Source organism: Pyxicephalus adspersus, chromosome 9, assembly GCF_032062135.1.
Source record: "Pyxicephalus adspersus chromosome 9, UCB_Pads_2.0, whole genome shotgun sequence".
Classification (NCBI taxonomy): Eukaryota; Metazoa; Chordata; class Amphibia; order Anura; family Pyxicephalidae; genus Pyxicephalus; species Pyxicephalus adspersus.
In genome coordinates, this window is record NC_092866.1 from 59,662,337 (window position 1) to 59,684,063 (window position 21,727).

Here is a 21,727-nt window from a genome sequence, read left to right on the forward strand (position 1 = left end):
CATGGGGATGGAATCATGGCGTGGAGATGAGAGATCATGGGGTGGGGATCATGGATTGAAGATGGTAGATCATAGGGTAGGGATCAAACAATAGAGGTGGGAGATTATGGGGTGGGAGGAGTGGAGATGAGGGATCATGGGGATGGAATCATGGCGTGGAGATGAGACATCATGGGGTGGGGATCATGGAATAAAAAGGGGAGGTGATGGTGTGGGGATCAAGGAGCAGAGATGGAAGATCATTGGGTGGTAATCATGGAGCAGAGATGGGAGATCATAAGGGGGCAAACATAAAATGAAGATGAGAGGTCATAGGGTGGAGATCCTGGAGTGGGGCTAGGAAATCAAGGGGTGGGGTTCATAGAATGAAGATGGGAGGTCATAGGGTGCGGATCATGGCGTGGAGATGGGAGATCATGGGGAGTAGATTATAGAGTGGGGATCATGGGGTGGGGATGGGCTAAACCACTGTACAGATGAGACCTCTCTATTGGATTTGTTTGATTGTTCATACATATGACATATATATGTAACTTAGATCAATGATTACTAACACCTTTGACCTGTACACATCCAAGCAGTCTCCCTAAAAATGGCCAGTATTTGAATCTACATCAGATTTGACCAATTTATTGTATCAGAAGTAAAATTTGGCTGGTATGTACTAGTTCATAGACACGTCATTGTTAAGTCATTGTCAAGAGGGCTCAACTTGAAGATCTCCCCTTTTAGTCCTGTTATGGTACAAAAACTAAAAATACTGGACTTTCCATTAATTTCCTGTGCCAATGATAATGGTCACTAGAACAAAAAATGTTAATCTTTCCAATGGGGACTAACATTCTAATGTCCCTACAATAGTCATATGTCATTAATACAGTCTAAGACCAATTTTGGGGGGAAGTTAATCAATCTAACTGTATGTTTTTGAAATGTGGGAGGAAACCAGAGTACCCAGAGGAAACCCACACTAACGCATGTAGAACCAGCAAACTCCATGCAGATAATGTCCTTGCCGAGATTTGAACCTAGGCCAGAGTGCTAACCTCTGAACCACCGTGCTGCCCAATGCCAGGGACACAGGAGCTATAAAAAGTTTGGCAAAAGTTCTAAATGTTCCTCAACCTACCCAAAACCAACCTGGCTTGATTGATTGCATGATTTTGGATGACTTATTTTAATACGTTTTTTATATTTTAGAGCCAGAAGTAATATTTTATATAACATTCTATTTCAGCACAAGCTAAAACAATATCACAAATACAACACAGTTTCTGACCTCAGTTGACTTATTTTGTAATTAGAAAATATTTTTTTTCCCCCAGCCAAAGAGAGTTCCTTGACGCCAAACAGCGACACCCCAGGGATGGACAGCGGCTATCTGACCAACAAAGAGGCTCCAGCCAAAGGCTCCCAGGATAGAGGAAGCAGCGATCTTCCCATGGATAAGGCCGAGTCGGAGAGCAACAAAGGGAAGAAAAGGCGGAACAGGACTACCTTTACCAGCTACCAGCTGGAGGAGTTGGAGAAGGTCTTCCAGAAGACGCACTACCCAGATGTTTATGCCCGGGAACAGCTGGCGATGAGGACTGATCTCACAGAGGCCAGAGTGCAGGTAATGTGATTTATTGGCAGCAGATATGTGCAAAATCCAAGCCCCACAAAGGCTCCACCGCCGGCTCAGAAATAGAGATAACCATTCATATTTATTTAAAAAAGGCTCAGCTAAGCCTCATAAAAAAACCCTTCCTAATTTTAGAAACTTCATTCTGTGAATAAATTGTCCTTTTTATGGTTTACAAAATCGACTACATAAATAAATATCTGTTGCAGCGGACTAAAATAGGGCAACACAAATACACCACAAAATTAGCGTAGGCAAAATGTTGCCAAAAATTCAGCTTAAAGTTTGGCTCATTAAGCTGCTTTTGTTAAAAATATTTTTAGAGTATTGATTTTTTTGGGCGGGAAGAGCTGGAATGTATTTAGGATAATTTATTTTTATTTACCTTTTTTCAATTTCATACTATAAAGCAGTCAATCTGACATTCACTGAAACATTCCATGGTGGATAATCTTCCAGGTTCATGTCTTTCAATAGCAGTAATCAATTCTCCACCCGGCAATGCTTCAGTAAGTGTTAAGTGTTTCTCTGTTTTATAATAATATTTATTAACAATATTAATGATAATAATACCAATATTATTAATAATATTAATATTAATAGTAATAATTCTATATAGAGTCATTCATATTTAATTTTTCATTTTTGGGGGTAAATTTGTGGACAATTCCTGAAGGGGCTGTTTTTGCCTGAACAACTGGTCCATAATGGTCCAAAGGTTCTTCTGTAGAACTTCTAAAAATATCTTTATTTCACATTCCCTATTAACCACCTTTCTGTTTGCTTGTTCTCTGTCTTGGGTGTATTTGTAGACAATTCCATGTTCCTGAAGCTAACAAGAGGCCATTTTTGTCACAAGAATCAGTCTATGATGGTAGAATCAATCTTCTGTAAGCTATTGCACTCTCTAAAAACTCTCTAAAATCTCTAAAAACCACTTTCATTTCACCTTCCTCATAGATCCCCACTGACGATCACCAACATTTTGCAAAAATTTTGGGGAATTTTAAAACTCTTGGTTTATTTTATCTCCAGTCCACTCCCAAGTTGCAATAGGAATATATGCAATATATTTGGAATATACCTGTATGCTGGTCATAGGCACGCTTCTCGACACATGAAGATAAATAATATCTAAGTGATAAATTACCCGGCACTGTCCATTAAAATTCTATTAGAAATCAGTAAAAGTATGTATAGCCACACAAATTTTTTCTTGGCTTTGCAAAAAATGTAGAAGGGTTTTTAGCTATTTGTGGTCCTTTGAGGAGATTTCTATTCAATCCAGCATTGAAACAGCAAAAAAAAGGTGCAAATTTTACTAAAGTGGGAAAATTCCCCTTCTAGACTATATTTACTGTACAACCATTGCAGTGTGGTGATTGGATATTCTATCATCTGTTGCTAATAAAAAAGGAGATTTCAACCTCCTGTGATATTGACAACGGTAACATTTGGATTTCCCATCACTGTCTGTCTTAGTAAAAAGGTCACCTGGACAGTAAAAATCTCCCCAATAGGGGTTCGGACATCAATCACAAGATGACAAGGGTTTCAACCCATCAACATTCCCTATCGAGAGGTTTTGGCTACAGAATCACTTTAAATGGTTAAGTTGACTTCCTGTCCAACGATACAACCAAAAACGTTACATTGATTTCCTGCCAAAAAGAAATCTCATGGGAGCGATGAATTTAAAAATGATTCTCTAATTAAAATATCTGACGGACGGAGTTATATAAACCAGCGTCTTTTTCTGTAGTAGAAATATAAATAAAGCCATTCATAGCGATTAGTTCTAGGTGACATCTCACCGTGAAATTGGCGTTGACATAGACTTGGCTTCAATGTATTCTTCCCAAAGTAATTGGCTAATGAAAACAAAACTCGATTCTATATATCTGGATAGATAAATCTAGATAGAGATATTCTGTACGTAGAACGTGTCAGAGGTGCCGGAGCTTGCTGTCCATAGATGGGAAGAATTGACCGATGCTCTTCAATTATTCAACAAATATTATTTATAGGAATGTTGGCAAGAAAAGGAAAGGATTCTCCGTTGTTTTTTTTATTTTTCTATATGTGATTGTGTTGAAAGTCTAATACATAGTGGCCAATTTTCACCAACCCAATAAAATGATCCAAAGGTGAATTCAACAGCCAACCAATCACAGGAAAATACATCTTTGGATGTGATTTTAATGGATATATTGGTTAGGATTCATCAAAAGGACATGTGTCCTGTGTATGAATGATCAAGCCAATCAAATCCAAAGCAGGGTCCTGTGGTTTACTCCATACTATTTGAAGAATGAGAGCTGAAGAATATCATATTTGTGTACCGTTTCTTACTAATGTAAGAAAGTGAAATGTGAGTATTGATGGGAAAATCAATTGGATTGGTTGGTCAAGTGCTGCAAAAAGTTTTTATTATTAAAAAGTATTTGTACAGCGCCAACATATTACGCAGTGCTGTACATTATTAAGGGGTTGCAAATGTCAGACAGATACAGACAGTGACACCGGAGGAGGAGAGGACCCTGCCCCGAAGAGCTTACAATCTAAGAGATATGCAGCAGATCTTCTCATGGGTGATAGGCAGATACCATAAAGCTAATTACACATGCCACATATTCAGAAAATCTGTAATACAGTACAGTGGGTCCTAATGTGGTTCTATAATCCACCATGATAGATTGATAAGCAACCAACCAGGAATGACTGCTGAGCTTTTCTATGGAGAAGAACACAGCAGGGTGCCAATCGCTTGTCCTCCCTCCTGCTCTCTCCATAGAACAGAAGGATGCGTGTGTACTGTGCTCACTGATTCATCTGTCAGTGGGAATGATCCCAAAAGATCGAATGATCCTTTATTCTCCATTGGATGTCTGTACGAGGATTTATACTACAACTGCATTGTGATAACAATTTGTGCTGACGACATTTCTTCTTCATTATCGTCTCTGGAAAAGTATTTTCAGACAATCTGATAAATGATGCCTTATACCATGTGGTTAAAGATAATATTAGTCATCAAATCTTCTAAAAACCAGCCAAATTTCAAAAAATCTGATCACTTTTCATGTATCCTGAGCAAAGTTTTCACCCAGACCTATCATATGAATATGCACCACGTCACAAGGCCATACGTACCATAATGGCCTTGGTAGAACTTTTTGCTTTCACAAGTGAATAGGAAACCCCTGAAAGGGTCAGTGTGTGAATCCATAATAATACTGTACATTAAGAGCGCACCCTAATACATTGCATGAACATTGTAACGTACTGTAGTGTGGGTGCATTGGGTTGCAATTCCAAATGATTGGCACCATAATGCCTGCAGTCAGTGCCTTGATGTGCCTTTTGGTTACACTTTGTATTCCAAACATTCCAAAGTGTGAATGTAAACAAGTCCTAAATATTTTGCTTGTGTCTGTGATCCAATGTAATTTTTGGGGAAAAAACTAACACAAATTTCCCCATCACTTGTTCTTGTTTTTTTCTTTTTGTTTGTCCCATACATTCATCCATAAGGTGCATTTCCAAACTATCCAAGCTCCTAAACTGGGACATATATAGCAATAAATAAACCGAGAGCGCTCATGCCTTGGAGGTCGCCCTGTCTCCTATAGAGGTACAAGCTCAGACTCCCAGAATTGAAAACTCCCAGTGTGTGTCTGCACCAAATCCATCAAAGCAAAACATGGCATCTGCTCAGATAAATGTATACCTGGCAAACAGATAGCACAAGTCAGTCTTCTTAAAACAGATGGTATTTACATGGCTTGTCCATCCCATTAATAAAAGGGTTATCCCTCATGTCAGGATAGTCGGTGGGGCCATGCATATGATTCCTTTACACCTCACTGCTTGTTCAATCACTACGGGTCAGATACAAACTAATATTAAAACAGTATTTACAGCTGTTTCACACTTCCTGGTCATCATCAGTTAAATATATTCAAAGCATAGCTTCCACGGAAGGATGGGGGACTAACAATTAAGTGTAACTCAGAGTTGTAATAATTAAGTATAACTCAGAAGTTGGTGATGGGGTCTCAAGAAGCCATCTACTAAACAAGTACAAAGCATAGTAGAAATTTAGAAATTCTGAATATATTCATATGTTTCATTAAATCATCATATTTGGGAACTTTCCAGATTTATTCCCATATTTTATAACCCCAAACATTCTGCATCTGCACACATAGAGCCTGATTTATCAAAGTTCTCCAAGACTATCATGGGAGAACCTGGATGATCCAGCAAACCTAGAATGGATCTGGTCCAGGATTAAATAAAAACATTTGACAAATCATAGCAAATGGTTTTAAGAAATCCATTGCAAGTTTGCACATTTGCAAATATACAAGGATCGACTGGTATGTTATAAATGGATTAAATTCACAATTTTAAGAAAGCACCTTTTGTGCAATGAGGGTCTGGGATGTGGGTTGTAGAAATGTCCCATTTTGTGATTCTCTACCACATTTTTCTGATTGGAGTAGGTTGGATGGAGATAATAATAAAGCAGTTCTTTGTCTTCTTCTCGTTTAGGGCTGCTTTGAGACAGCCCTAAACGAGTCAGATATTAGTCCGATTTTGCTGACCATTTTGTTCTTGGGGCTCCATGTATGTACAGTTCACTTATAGAGTAAAATTATGACGATGGATCACCATACTGCTTCCCCTTGGTATTCTTCTTCTGTGTATGCTGAATCCCCCATCCCTTCCCCCATACAGACCATGGGGGGTTGTGTTGGAGAGATCCACAGGCCGCAGGAAATTAAAGATATAATGAAAACAAGCAAAAATTATCTCCGCCTGTCATCCCAGGCTGTTCCCAGGATAAGGTTCTGTCAGTTCTCTCATCTGGAATATTAGCATTAGATATATATCACAGATTAAATCCTTCATATTCAGCCTGTGATTGCTGAGGGGACCTTAAAAACTAATGCGTGACTTGTTCTTAGCTGTAACCCCTATTATTCTACACATATGTCAACTTTTCCAGTAATTAGTATTGTATTATGGAGGGGCAAAAATCATACCTAACCTCATTGTAACAGGTACTACAGCCAGGATTGTGGAAATGGAAGAGGGGTACCCCTACCTGGAGGACTAACATTTTTATGGATTATTGCAAGGTATTACATGGCATCGGATGGAGCCTGCAATGAAGTTATGGAGTTAAGCTGCATACACACATGCAATCATAGTCGTTCAAAAGGATTTTTCACGATCCTTTCCAACGACTAAGCATTGCACGATGCATAAACGAGCGCTGTACATACAGCACCGTTCTGCTCTATGGAGAGGGGAGGGGGAGAACGATGGAGCGGGACCCTGCTGCACTCTCCCCCTTCCCTTGCATTAGGATCGTTCGACACCCATCGTCTGTGGATCCGCCAGGATGGTCGATCAGACGATGGACGACGGGCGCAGTACACACGACTTTCATCCGATATCGGCCCTGAGACGATTTACGGGCGAGAACCATTGGACGTGTGTATGTAGCTTTACTTTAGATTGTGGGATCCTGCATCAAGTCTATTTATAAAGCAGGGAATCTGACATTCCCTCAAGCATTGCCTGATCTTCCAGGTCCATGCGTTTCAATGGCAATAGTTGGTTTCCACCAGGAAATGTTTGAGTGAATGTCGGATTCTCTGTTTTATAAATAGAGCCCTAAATTTTGTTTTCCGTGCCCAAGCCTATTATCAGAGGTATGGCTAGTCATATCTGGGAAGGAATTATGTGCCCCCATAGGAGGAGCTTATTTTTGTTATTACACAGTATTTATATAGCGCCAACATAATATGCAGCACTGTACAATGTACATAGGGGCATGTCACTAACTGTCCTCACAATCTAATGTCCCTACTATAGTCATATGTCATTAATACAGTCTATGGTTAATTTGAGGGGGAAGCAAATTACCTAACTGCATGTTTTTGGAATATGGGAGGAAACCCACACAAGCACAGGGAGAAACTGCAAACTCCATGCAGATAGTGTCCTGGCCGAGATTCGAACCTGGGACCCAGGACTGCAAAGGCGTTTAGACTATACCTAATTTTTTGTTTTTGTTTTTCCTGTAAGTTGTACTAATTTTTTTTATATTTAATATTCTGTAATTAATTTAAATCTTTATGATGCTTTCACACCTAATGATGATGCTTTAAAATTTAAAGTATATCTGAAGCGAAAACTTTTTTTCGGGGTATAATAAAGAGGGAAACAATTGACCACAGCAAATTCTATGTCACATTTAGGAAACATCCTTTCACTTTCTATCTTGGAAACACAACAGTTAGTGAAAGGATGTAAAAAAAGGAGATGATCCGCTTATGAGCAGTTGCCACCATAAGTGTCCCCATTGGAAGAATTCCCTTGACTCCTATTTCAACAAATGAAACATGGAATCCCCTCTTCATTTCTGTGTTATCAAAAATCTTCAGGAGAATGGAGAGGGTGAATCTCCCTAATGGGTGCATAGTAAAATAAAATATATAAATGACGGTGATATACCCAAGCCTGGACGAAAACAATGTTCCAATGGACACTGGATGATCAAAGGGCTTACTTCCAACCATCACCTACTGTAAATGAGCTTTTTGGATGTCTCATTCCAAAAAAATAGGCAATAATATAGAGTTGCCCCTGCACCTTTGCATCTATACCAGCCTCTAGATTTATAAATGTTTCCATTTAGCCGTGTGGTCAGGTACTGATGTTTGATGGGAATTCATCCCAAAGGTATCCCAATGGTTGAATGGCCCACACCACTCAAGTTCCTCCAAACCAAACTCATGACACCATTTCTTTATGGAGTTGGCTTTGGTAAAGTCATAGTGGAATAGAAAGCACCTTTTCCAAACTGTTACCACAATAGTAATAAATATCTGTATGCTATACTCTGGGGAACGGTTCCATTATTTTGTCCATACAGTGCATATATTTTTATTTTATTATATGGTTCTTTCAGAGATAATTATGATTAAAAGGATAAAGATATTTATTATAAAAAAAATTTCTGATGACATCTGAACATCAAGATTCTCCCCGCTGACGTCTCCTACACGAATCGGAATTTAGTGTCAGGCGTGTCTTCCTCTGCGATGCAGAAAATCTATTAGTAATGGGGATTTGGTGGCTGACAGATTCAGTGAGGGTCTCTCAGAACCCACCAATGCTTCCCGTCACCTCTTAAGCTCCAAGTGTGATGATGGTCACTGAGCTGACATTGGTGGCCTCTGCTAATCGCCATTCATCCTCCATGTCAAATGGAAAGCAGAGGCTGTGGGGGTCTCCATGTCTACCTGGCATTGCAGACTCCCTTGTGCACAGGGTATGATGGATGACTTTTCCTGGGATATGGTGAAGGGTCATACAAGAGCCCTCTGCTCTTCAGCAGATTTCTCCATGAACGTGCTTCTGCATTGAAATTTTGCAGCCTACACCGCTTGATAAATGGACCACCGCAGTGCTGAAATGGCCTTTGCAGCCGAGGTGCTCCATTTGTTTTATTTTTGTGGGTCAGAATATCCATGCAACATTTTTCCAAAGCTAAAATCTGTTTATTAATTCAGTTACATTTTAGTCAAAATGTTTCATCTTACTGTCAAATCACAATACCAATCTATAAGCAGCATTGTATATCTCTGGTATCATCAATTTAGCCTTTGCAATATCTCTCAGCTTTGTCTGCTGATACCACCAATTAATCCTAAATTAGACATAACCCGGCCATGCAAGCAATGAAATGTCAATATATACAGGACAAAAAAAAAAGAGGTGAAACAATTAATTATGTATTGATACATTGTTGGTATCATACATTTATCATTTAACATATATCCAGACTAGTTCTAGTTTCACCAGACTGGAGTATAAATACTAAACATAATAGTTCTAACTATGTACAACAAGTAACCGCATTAGTCCTATGCGTTCAGACGCGTTTCGCCTCACTGGGCTTCCTCAGAGGAGGGTTAGTTTAGGACCTGTACAGTCTGCATAAAAAACTAATAAAATTATTTGTCCTCTTTTCTATATTTTGAATATTTAAAAAGGTAGCTCTTACAATTGGAGGGAAACTAACTTTTCAACTTTACTATGAAATGTCAATGTAATTTCAAGAAAAGTCTGCAATCATTTTAAATCTGCAGCTATAATTATATAATAATTAGTAATCAAACTATGAAGGTCCTTGCTAGGACATTTCCTGTATTGGTGTGACAAATGTCTCTCATTTGTGCTTCTTTAAAATGATTCCATCAAAAGAACCACTGGTATTGGCTACAAGGAGCCGTGCTGATAAAAATTTGCTCAGGATCAGGCCACGGTTGTAACCATTGGGAAGCTTATTCAGAGCAATAAAGTGTAGCCAACAATGGATAGAATCATTTAGTGTCTGCAAAAAAAGTCAGCAGCACCTTGATTTATAAAAAGGATGTAAAAATGTAAAATCTGGGACAGTTAAATGGGATATCTATGTCCTATTTAAAACATTAAGGGTCTATTTAAAAATATTTGCATCGTGGGAAGGTTGGTATGTACATACTGTGTTTTGGCACCATATACTTTAAAAACCATTCAACATACAAATGCAACACACCTGCAAAGCATGATAATTTGATTTGATTTTGTGTTATTTTGGTATGCTAGGGTGCATTAGTATTTCATTATTTTCAATGGGCTACATTAATGCAACGTTTGCACGTGAGTAAATCCAGCACATAGATACAAAGGGGTTACTGAGCCATTATAAGTCAACATATTTGGAAATGTAAACAAGGGATGAAGCCAAAATATTATTTGTTGGGTTTACAATGCAGTGGGCAAAGGTTAGAACCACTTTGGGGTTTTCAAGATATTACGGCTCCCCAAGGGGTATCTTTAGGGTCTAACCATTTATGAACAATTACGTGTCTTTATTGGGAAAACCTACTTTGACTTTTTATTCTGTCTGACACTCTTAAAATAGAAAAGAAGTAAGGAGAAAGCTTCCAGGGAGAGCAATAGAAACGTTGGTAGAGGTTCTACACCCAGTCTAACCTATGTCTATTTTATTTAACCAAGAAACGTCCAAGATTTTGTGGTATCTGTGGGATTTTTTGCCCATTTAGCCAGAAGAGCATTTCAGAAGTCAGGTGTTGATATTGGAGAAGATCTAACTCACAATTGGCATTGAAGTTTATCCCAAAGATAATCAGTAGGGTTGAGGTTAGGACTCTGTGTAGGACACCCAGGCTTATTAACACCAGATTGGTCAAACCATGTCTTCATGGAGATGGCTTTGTAAACAGGAGCAAATTGAGCAAATCAAACTGTTACCAGAAGAGTACAAATGTCTAAAATGGCTTTGTATGTTGTAGCCTTACCTTTATCTATCTATACCTATCTCAACTACAATGCACATTCTAGGTGGAGGACTAACAGGGATTTAACTGATCCATGTATCTTGGTTGTATCTTGTAGGTTTGGTTCCAGAATCGAAGGGCAAAATGGAGGAAAAGAGAGAGGTTCGGGCAAATGCAACAAGTGCGAACTCACTTCTCTTCTGCCTACGAGCTGCCACTACTGACCCGAGCTGAAAACTATGCCCAGGTAATTGGTGTTTCCTCCTCTTCTGCTGAGTTATATACACTAAAATGGAACCCAACACCAAATTGCTGGGTCCGTGAATTAGTGTTGGGTTAACACGTATCTACTGAGCCAGGTATAGGTAGTGCATGTGAGACACCTATTTTATAAACCTGGCATAGAGGTAATATGTACCCGACAGTTGTCTAGACAAATAGGTAACATGAGAATAACACACTTTTGCAGATAGAATGCAGTCAATACCTATCAATCAGTAGACAAGTGTGATTGAGACTATGTGGCTCAGTAGGTAGGTGCAAGATACATGTTGTCTCTCTATGTGATGTATTGAATAGGTTTCAAGTGTGTTCTACCTAGGGCTTTATAGGTTAAGTGCTACATGTTGCCTCTCTTTGTGGCTCAGTGATAATGAATGTTTACTTGTTTCTCTATAAGGCCTAAATAGATAAAAAAAACTTGTAACTGGCTTCTATCTGCTATCTGATATACATAGAAAGGCAGCATTGCGCTACTGAGTCACAAGGAGGAACAACATATAACCAGGGTCTGTCTACTGAGCCAAATAGCATGTTTCATGTAAACAAGACCTATCTACTGAGCCATATATAAAGTCAGCAGATATCCATGACTTATCTACTGAGCTACATAGAGAGTCAACATATATCAAGGACCTATATACCGAGCCATACAGAGAGTTCACAGGTATCCATGATTACATGTACACATGTAACCAAGATCTATCTACTTAGCCACATGGAGAGACAACATGTAACCAGGGTCTGTCTATTGAGCCACAACAAATGAATACATGTAACCAAAACCTTCTGAACCACATATAGATTCAGCAGGTATCCATGACTTATCTACTGAGCCACATAGCAAGATACCAAGTCTACTGATATACTGAGCCCTATAAAAAGTGAGCAGGTACCCATGACTTATCTACTGAGCCACATAGAGAGTCAACATATAAGCAGGACCTATACACTGAGCCAGGACTCATCTACTGAGTCACATAGTGAGCCACCATGTAACCAAGACCTATCTACTGAGCCACATGGAATGACCACATGTAACCAAGACCTATCTATTGAACCACACAAAGAGACAACATTTACGAGAGTCTGTCTATTGATCCACATACAGTGAACACATGCAAACATGAACTATCTTCTGAACCACATATAGATTCAGCAGATATTCAGGACCTTTCTACTGAGCCACATAGAGAGTCAGCAGGTAACCAGGACCAACTATCACCCTTTTACTGGACCAGATTTAAAGACAGCATGTTAACAGCACCCAACTGCTGAACAGATTGACAACCACATTCCAACAGAGTTGCAGCATAGTAAATCTTACGCTAAACTTTTTCACTTTATTGACCTACACCAAAGATTTACTCATGGATGATTGGGGAGGTAAACCTATAAGAATGTTATAATAACTTAATAGGTGAAATATCCGTATGTAACAGACTCCAAATATCTTTGAAATCATAAACCGTCCACTTTGATGTTGTAGGCGAGCTTTAAGAAGAACTGGCAAGTATAGAGCAGTTGATGAGTCAGAATGACATTTCCCCGACACTCCTGACATCCTGGCCATTTTTTCATTTCATCACCAGGCAGTAAGAAAGGAGTCAGGGGAGAAGAATGAGCTGTAACAGCAGGAGGAGAGGTCAGATGTTTGATGAGCAGGAGAGCGGCAGTACTCTGTTCTTCCAGCCACATCTGGAGCCTTGTCCTCCTGCATTCCTGCACCACATACTCCCCTTCACTTCACTCCTCAGGGATGGGATGGGAGGAAGGGCGATGTGATCTGTGAAATATGAACCACAGCTATACTGGACAGGGAGATGTCACCATCAGACATGGGCACAGCTTGGAGCAATTGGTAGAAGTTTACGCAGATTTTCCAGGGACCTTCTGCAATATGATATACATTGCTATAAAACATGAGTTATGATCACGTTATTGAACAGATTTCAGCTTTCTCTATCTTCAGATTTATTTATCTATCTTTAAAATATGTAAGAAGGAGAAGAGGGGATTTTTGGCTAAATATAGTGCAATTCAACAAAAAAAATACCATATCAACATCAATACATGGTCATAATAATGTAGTTAGATTTGCCAACTCCCATTAGACGTCATGGGGTTGGAGTAACCAAACTAGACAGCGAGTAACTACTTATGGTGTAAATCATAAAGCGTTTTAGCTGTAAAGGTTATGAAATGTCTTGTATCCCAACGCGTTTTGCCTTTTGGCTTCTTCAGGAGCATATAGACGTGGATAAATTGGTGCCTGATAGGAATTTATAAGTATGGAGGTAAGAAGTCAAATAGGTTTGGCTGGTGCAAAAGAGATCTAGAAAATATAGCAAGGATGTTAGATGGATATTGAAAGGAGGAGGCTGTTCCCAAGGTTAAAGATAATAGTGGCCAGGGTAAGGAGTGTATAGGAAAATGACAGCCAATGTATCAGTCTCTAATTTATATCTGTAGATCTTTAATATACATCTTAAACATCTATCTAATACTGGCTCTGTGGCCAACACACTGATCAATAATACTAGCAAATTCAACTTTTGATATAAAACATGTCATATTCCTGATGCTTGATCAATATATTGATTGAACATTGATTAGGGCTTTCTATTCTTTGTCTGATCATTTCTTTAACCCTCACTCTGACCACTAAGAATGTAACTCAGAAGATTTCTTTCTTTCTTTCTTTCTTTCTTTCTCTCTTTCTTTCTTTCTTTCTTTCTTTCTTTCTTTCTTTCTTTCTTTCTTTCTTTCTTTCTTTCTCTCTTTCTTTCTTTCTTTCTTTCTTTCTTTCTTTCTTTCTTTCTTTCTTTCTCTCTCTCTCTCTCTCTTTCTTTTCTTTCTTTCTTTCTCTCTCTTTCTCTCTCTCTCTCTTTCTTTCTTTCTTATATATTGATTGAACATTGATTAGGGCTTTCTATTCTTTGTCTGATCAATTCTTTAACCCTCACTCTGACCACTAAGAATGTAACTCAGAAGATTTCTTTCTTTCTTTCTTTCTTTCTTTCTTTCTTTCTTTCTTTCTTTCTTTCTTTCTTTCTTTCTTTCTTTCTTTCTTTCTNTTTCTTTCTTTCTTTCTTTCTTTCTTTCTTTCTTTCTTTCTTTCTCTCTCTCTCTCTCTCTCTCTCTTTCTTTTCTTTCTTTCTTTCTCACTCTTTCTCTCTCTCTCTCTCTCTCTCTCTCTCTCTCTCTCTCTTTCTTTCTTTCTTTCTCACACTAGCCCTGATTTATTAAAGCACTCCTAGACTGGAAAAGATACATTACAATCAAGATACATTTTAATCAATGATCCAGCAAACCTGGAATTCATTTCCTAATTATAATTTGCTGTTAGCAAATGTTTTTATTTCTGGACCAGATCCATTCCAGGTTTGCTGTAGTGATTATTAAATGTATTAAAAGAGTTCTATTAAATGGCAATAAGGATTCCAAACTTGACTAATTTGAAATTAGATTTCCAATACAACCCAACTGATTTCCAATAGCATAATATATGTGGTGATGATCCCATCTCTCCATACTATCTTTATACGTTTTATTACATCTCTCTCTATTCTATCTGCACAATGGATTTGTCTCTAATAAAGTTTGTCTGGATCTCTTGCAGTCAGATCCCAGGGACTTAATATTCAGATTCTCCCAACTCCCATTGTCAGTATCAGATGGCTTCCTAATGGGGTTAATCACGTAGCAAAGTAAATTATCCTTTTTGCAAGGGATGATTTACTTTGATTAGTAAATGAGATGAAGCTTTGCTGACTTCCAATCACGTGCAAGAAAAAAATGTTTTTCTTAGATTTCCTTGCATCTAATTGGGTATTCATTGCAAAGTGAATTGTAACCATGTTCCCTAAACTAAGTAAAGTTTCTTTTACTCAGCTTGTTAAGTAACCATTCCACATTCCCATAGCAAATCACCTCCAATATGTAGAATGCAGAAAGTGGGTTAGCAAACCCTTCGCCCCCAGGGGGAAAGCAAAGTTTTAGGTAGACTGGCACTTTAATGCCACTTCTTTATCACGCTTCAAAGCAACATTTTTTTTTGTATCGTTTTACTAAAACCTCATAAAATGCATTAAACATTTAATTCTCTCTTCATGTCCGCGAGGTGCCTTGGGGTCATTCCAGGTCTTATTATAATAGATCGGTTTTCAGGGAAATTTGTGGTTTTCAGTTACACTCCTTAATGTATTCTACCAACCAGACGAACATGTAAATTCCGGGGACACTGAGTGGCAGGAACGCAGGAAAGGACGTGGACTTAATAGACTCTCATTAATTTACATTGTCGCTCATTCGGATCTTGTAAATATTAAATAAGAAATATGGAATACAAAGAGGAGATTGTTCTAAAATGAGGAGGTGCTGAAATCACTAGAAATGACCGGTTAAAGTGGGGCTCCAGTTTTATTCTCTTTTTGCATTTTGAAAAAGAAATGGAAACGGGAGGATGAACAGAAGAACATTATCATAACTTATCATAAGTGAGAGTTAAGCCTTGTACACACACAACATAATGGTCACGGGACATGATCGTTGGTGATTGTTTAAGGAATGAGCACAGATAGTCCTGTTCTGTTCTATGGGATGGAAAAAGAGGAAACAGTTAAAGCATCAAGTTTTATTTTCCAGAAGCAGTATTGGATGGTGCTTGGAGTTAAAACATGGTATAAACATAGGTCGATTCGCAGACAAAAATGTTAAAAAGAGAAAAAGATAAAAACAAGAGAAAAAGTCAGTAGGCCTTTTTCTGCCATTTTCTGGTGCAGATTTAAATATGGGAAATGCAAACATTGTACCAAAAGTCAATAAAAGTGGAAGTAAATCCGCTGCTGGCATTTGCTAAATATATTTGTACATTATTTCACACTTACCTACCCAAGTGATCACCACCAGAATTGCAAAGGCTGCTGCCATCTTTGCCCAGCCTGTTTTCAGGTTAGAAGTCATCTTTAGCTAGGTAGGGATGACGTAGCTTTCAGTAGGTGAATTGCAGCTACATCATCTTGGCACAGAACCGTGTCTGTATGCTGAGCCATGCAAAACAAAAGCAAACTCCTTGCAGATAAAGCCCTGGCTTAGATTCGAACCTTGGATTCTAGTGCTGCAAGGTAAGCCAATGAGCCACAGCTTATAAGGAATAGAAGAAAATACTAATTTTCAATTAGTTGAGCCTCATTGTAGTATGTGAGGATTCGCACACAGTTGTTCCTAAAAGCCATATTCCCATTAGGAACTTAGGGACTTTTCATGTAGGGTCCTAGCTTTGGGCTTTGTGACCTGGAAGTGAATTGGTAAACCTATTGCCAATTCTCTGCAAACCAGTTGGAGTCCTACTTCATTTTTATAGGAACAAGTGAGAATGATAATTTTTACCAAAAACTCTACCAAAGTCTACCAAAGAGTCTACCAAAAACTCCTTTCAACAATATTAGACCCTCTCTTGAGTCAATTATGGCCATGCACCAGCCTAATTATTAAAAACAAAACGGTAAAAGATTTTTTTTATTGTCAGTAAAAATATTCTTTTCAATTTTTTAAAATCTGATTTTCATTGTAATTTTGCCCAATTTATAAAAAGGTGAACAGATTATGTACTAAATCTGACCAAATCATATTTATAGTGGCTATCAGTCGCCCCATGTAACTGAATCGAGCAACTGATCATAATATTTAAATTACAATATAAAGTTCCATATGTGACCCTCACTTCCATTGCAGTCACTATTTGAAACATTCACATAAAACAAACAATACAGATCCCCAATGTGTTCACCACTATTAAGAAAAAGCTAAATGCTTTTTGCTGATCTATTCTGATCGGCATTGTATAAATCGTGGTTTTAGTAAAGATGATGGAGATGAATTTATTGACTTGCTTATAAAAGCTAAGGTAACAATTGTATCAGCGGATCACCACTGTTATAAATGGGACGATGACAATGGTATTATTAAATATGCAATGGGTTTATAAGTTTGCCCTTTTATACTTTGAAAAGTGACTAAAAGGTGATCCTGTATAAATATATTTAAGTTATATATATATTATGGAAGAACAAACAAATACAAATATGAGAGTGTTATCAAACTTTCCAATTCTGAATGTGTGGTCACTGAAAATACAAGCGCCATCATTCCCCTTTAATATATGAGAAATGTTTCCTGTATACTCCTCGCAGTTGTATATCCAATTCCTCCGAGCCTTTGTACAAATAATTCAGAGTCAGACGATTTGGAGGCTCCCGTTATAAGCCCAAAGGTGAAAGTCTCATCCATAATGTGCGAAGCCGTGAAACGCGTGGTGAAGGCAGAGCACGCTACCTCTACATTTTCCATGTCACTGACAGATTACAGCTCAGTCCTGGCATTCCGCTGGGAATGCGTCTATGTGTTATCCATTAATAATCCTGTTCCCTACTGGTGATCCTTCATCTCTATCATCCCAGGCAAAATGATCCATAACCGTGCCAAAGTGGAAAAAGGGAAAATGGTTTTCTTTTGCATGTACACATCCAAAGAATAAAATGCAGCTTACCTGTCTTTAGATATAATAGCTAAATTTGTTTTCAATTTTGCAGCTTCTTTATTTTCACCCGGTAATCCTGCCGGTAACACGCGTCCTGTGTAAGGGTGGCAAAATGCGTGGGGGAGCAATGTTGCCACTCTGATTGCTTTGCTTATTGCTATGTAGTGCATTTGGCATCCCATTCAGTTGAATGGGCAGATCAGTGTCCAATGCTGCACAGAAATGTATTACATGCAGCGCCCCTTGCTGGTAAGGTGATGAAGAAAGAGGCACCACGTACACATAGCTATACCACTGGCCAACTGGGGCAATTGAATGACTCCCCGCAAGGGATGGGTCCTTGACACCCTAAGCTCACAGGAAGTAGATTGCATGTTATTTGGAATGGCGTTAGAGAGAATGCATGGGGCAATAATGATGAGCAAAACGGGTGCTGTTCTTTTTTTATATGTGGGTGCATTTAAAAAAGAAAAACCTGAAAATGTTTTTTGCCTACACAACCTCATTATTTCTTTTACTGCTTATTTCCTGCAGATTCAGAACCCGTCCTGGATCGGAAACAACAGCGGAGGTTCCCCGGTCCCAGCCTGCGTGGTACCCTGCGACACCGTCTCCTCCTGCATGTCTCCGCACACCCACCCGCACTCTGCCGGGGGAGTCTCGGAATTCCTCAGCGTCCCAGGCCCTGGATCTCACGTCGGCCAGACGCACATGAGCGGGCTTTTCAGCAGCGCCGCCATGGCTTCCGGCATAAATGGGTACGACTTGAACACTGAGCCCGACCGCAAGAGCTCCAGCATCGCAGCGCTCAGGATGAAGGCCAAGGAACACAGCGCCGCCATGTCTTGGGCCACATGACAACGCTGCCCCTATTATACTGACACTACTCCAGCCTCATGGCGCAGACTGGCGGCATATCATGGCGGCGCCCGCTACTTAGTTTCCCAAGGACTAGAAGCTCACCCTGCTACAATTGAGATGTCCGCTTCCAAGAAATATCGCTGGGATTGCTACAAAACAGATAAAAACTGAGCATGGCCCGAATACACTGAGAATCCGGGTGAAAAAAAAAAAAACAATCAGGGATCTCCTACCAATACAACATGGCGGAAATCCGTATTGAAACCCGTCATCGTTGTATCCATTGATTACTTCCTTCATGGCGCGGGCTGATTATTTTCTATGCCATTGAAGCCGTCCCCGAGATCACACAACCTACCCAACAGCATCAGATGCTGCCAGGATTGGTATTCCAGCCAGGTTGGAAAGTGCCTTAGGGTTACATATTTTCCGAAATGTGCAGAACAAAGAGGCCTCAGGCTGGGCAGGATGTCGCTGCCAAGATATGCAGACGCTGAAGAAGTTTGTTTTTTTTGCTTTCCTGTTTGTGACAGTTGGAAATTGGATTGCTTTGCTGTTTTTTTTTTGTTTATGCGTCTCAGAAGTGGGAGGGATATAGAACATCTAGGCTGCAGTTCATTTGGTCTGTGTTTGCTATTCCCGGTTCTGCTCTCATAAAGTGTGAAAAATGACTTAGCCTACCTATAGACATAAGACGGCAGTCGTAATAAATGTATAATTCTGAGTCAAAAGTATGTTTCTCTATAAAAATTGTGTTTTTTTTAAAGCAGAGGTATCGCCTTCCAATGGGAAAAAAAGTGCTGTGGCACTTAAATATAAATTTATCTTCATTATCCGTTTCATCTTTTTTGGATGGGGTGACAACAATGCGGCACTATTCCAAAAAATCAGAGCAGAGTTGTCACTCTCAATTGGCCTGTATGTGCTTGCACTACAGTGGGAGGAGTAGATGTTTCAGGGGGTGTGGTTATCATCATTGTCACTGCTGATTTGCCTGTAGCTTGTCAATCAGCACCTGGACACACCCAGTCCCGCTCAATGCTTTATTCATTGACAGCACTGCCTCTGCTGCTAAATTCTTCCCACTATGAGCTGCAATGTCTGAGATGGGCAGTGCATGAGACAAATGGAGGAGGATTTGGATCAGTCAGGGAAGGTAAAGAAAGTTCTTGGCTTATTTTATTCATCACATAGCAATTGGATTTGGTACTTTATGTAGAAACCTCTTGTATTTTGCAATTTGCAAAGCCAGCACCATTTTTGTACTGTGTAGAGGTAGAAGGGAACCCCAACAGTTTTTGGGGTGTTTTCTGCAGTCTATACCCCAAGTACACACTGGGCAGCGGACTTCATACACACCCTCCAAACACCGCCCCTAAAAGCCACTGGCCATTGAGAACTGTGCCTACAGTGTACCCTAAGAATCTTATTTGCAATTGGCTCCTCTTTCATTTATTTAAATGGCGTTTTCTTAACTAGGAATGAACCAAACCCAGATAAATTCTCTCCCCTCTAAGAATCAACTGGAATATTTCATAATTTTAAGTGGTCCATAAAAATTACTAGTCATTTGAAAACTTAAAGTGGATCTGCTAAAAACCTCAGTTTGGGCAGCTCCCTAAATACTTAATTGCCTCCTATGGTGTCTTTAAATTCCCACAGATCCCATCTCTGAACTTCCATTGCGGGCGGGTTCTATATGAGATAGAAGCGCTAATTGGCTGCCTCCACTTCTACAGCCAATTAGTGTCTTTGCTTCAAAACTCCGCCCTCAGCTAATGGGCAGAAGAAGCAATCTACAGGGATAAGCAGACTCCAAGGAACCCTGCTCCAGTAAAAAGATAAATTATGAGGGCCCGCATATATAAGGTCAGGTTTTGTTCTTAGGTCAGCTTGAAGATAACCCAAAGATAGATGGAAGATACCCATCACATATATCTGCCAATCCAGTACCCTAACGTAGTGTTTCAGGCAGTGTCACGTGCATTCTGTCAATATGGCAGAGAAAGTCTCTATGGTTTCCAGGCATGATCTGTGGAATCAAGGCGTCAGCCACAAGTATGGCACACAATGTCCCCACGTGTTATTATTGGCAGTCGTAAACCAGAAAAAAAGCCAATGAGCTTTGGGAGCTGATACGGGAGATTTGTAGGATGGTGGTTTGGTGTGCTGGATTTGCAGTGCATTGTAGTTTGGTTTTTCCTAAAACAATGAAACATTTTATATTTAGAGCAAAACAAAGGGACACCTTGCTAAAATAAAGAGTCAGATATGGTACTTTAAAGCAGTGGTCCTCAACCTTTTGCACGTTGCGGACCACTAAATGCACAGACTCTGGACCGTTCATACGCAGGGAGCCGCGTGTCACTCAAAGGGGAAGAAACTTCCCCCCCAGAGTGACCTCATGATTCCAGAACCCACCAACTCTCCCATCCCAGGTAGGAGATAGGAGAGTGGGCAGGTTGTGTCCAAGACTTGGAGATTTGTGGAGACCACTGAAGGGTTACAAGATATCTCCAAAACCTGAATCCATCAAAAATTATTTTTTTGATGGGTTGATCCTTTATGGGATTTCTCTCACTTTGCTTCTCTCGTAATCTGTAAATTCTGCTTCTACAACAAAATTTAGAGGTTGATAGTAGAGCCTCAGTTGAGATTAACAAAAAAAAGTGACACTCAATCAGTTTTTTTTTCTATTTTGATTTTAACAATGACTTTTACATTTACTTCACCCATAATGTCTGTATTTGCTATAAAACCGTCCTTGCAAAAATATTCCGATTGTGGATAGAGTCTCCCGGAACCATCACCTTCCCATGTGAACCCCAAATCTATTTCCCATGCCAGTAATAGAACTTTATTTTGTAGGGTGACAACCCTAACCTATTGCCGTGTAACTATCAGCCGTGCTGTTATTGTGCCATTTCTTCTTTCAATTGGCCATTGGGCAGTCTATCAGGTCTATCAGATGGGCATCCCAAGGGCTATATAAAGCTGGAAAACAAGCTGACAACATTGCTGCTGATTGCAAGACAGTGAATTTGAGTTGTCCACCCT

General features: G+C 39.4%; 1 protein-coding gene across 1 annotated transcript in view; it reads left to right on the forward strand.

Moving 5' to 3' along the window:
* Positions 1–19,436, forward strand: part of ALX4 (ALX homeobox 4) — a 64,046-nt gene extending 44,610 nt beyond the window's left edge. Inside the window, exons 2-4 of the mRNA XM_072422169.1 lie at positions 1,326–1,615; positions 11,108–11,236; positions 18,344–19,436. Of these exons, the coding sequence (XP_072278270.1) occupies positions 1,326–1,615; positions 11,108–11,236; positions 18,344–18,667 (743 nt within the window). The 3' untranslated portion in view covers positions 18,668–19,436. The remainder of the gene's footprint in view (positions 1–1,325; positions 1,616–11,107; positions 11,237–18,343) is intronic.
* The last annotated feature ends 2,291 nt before the right edge of the window (positions 19,437–21,727 follow it).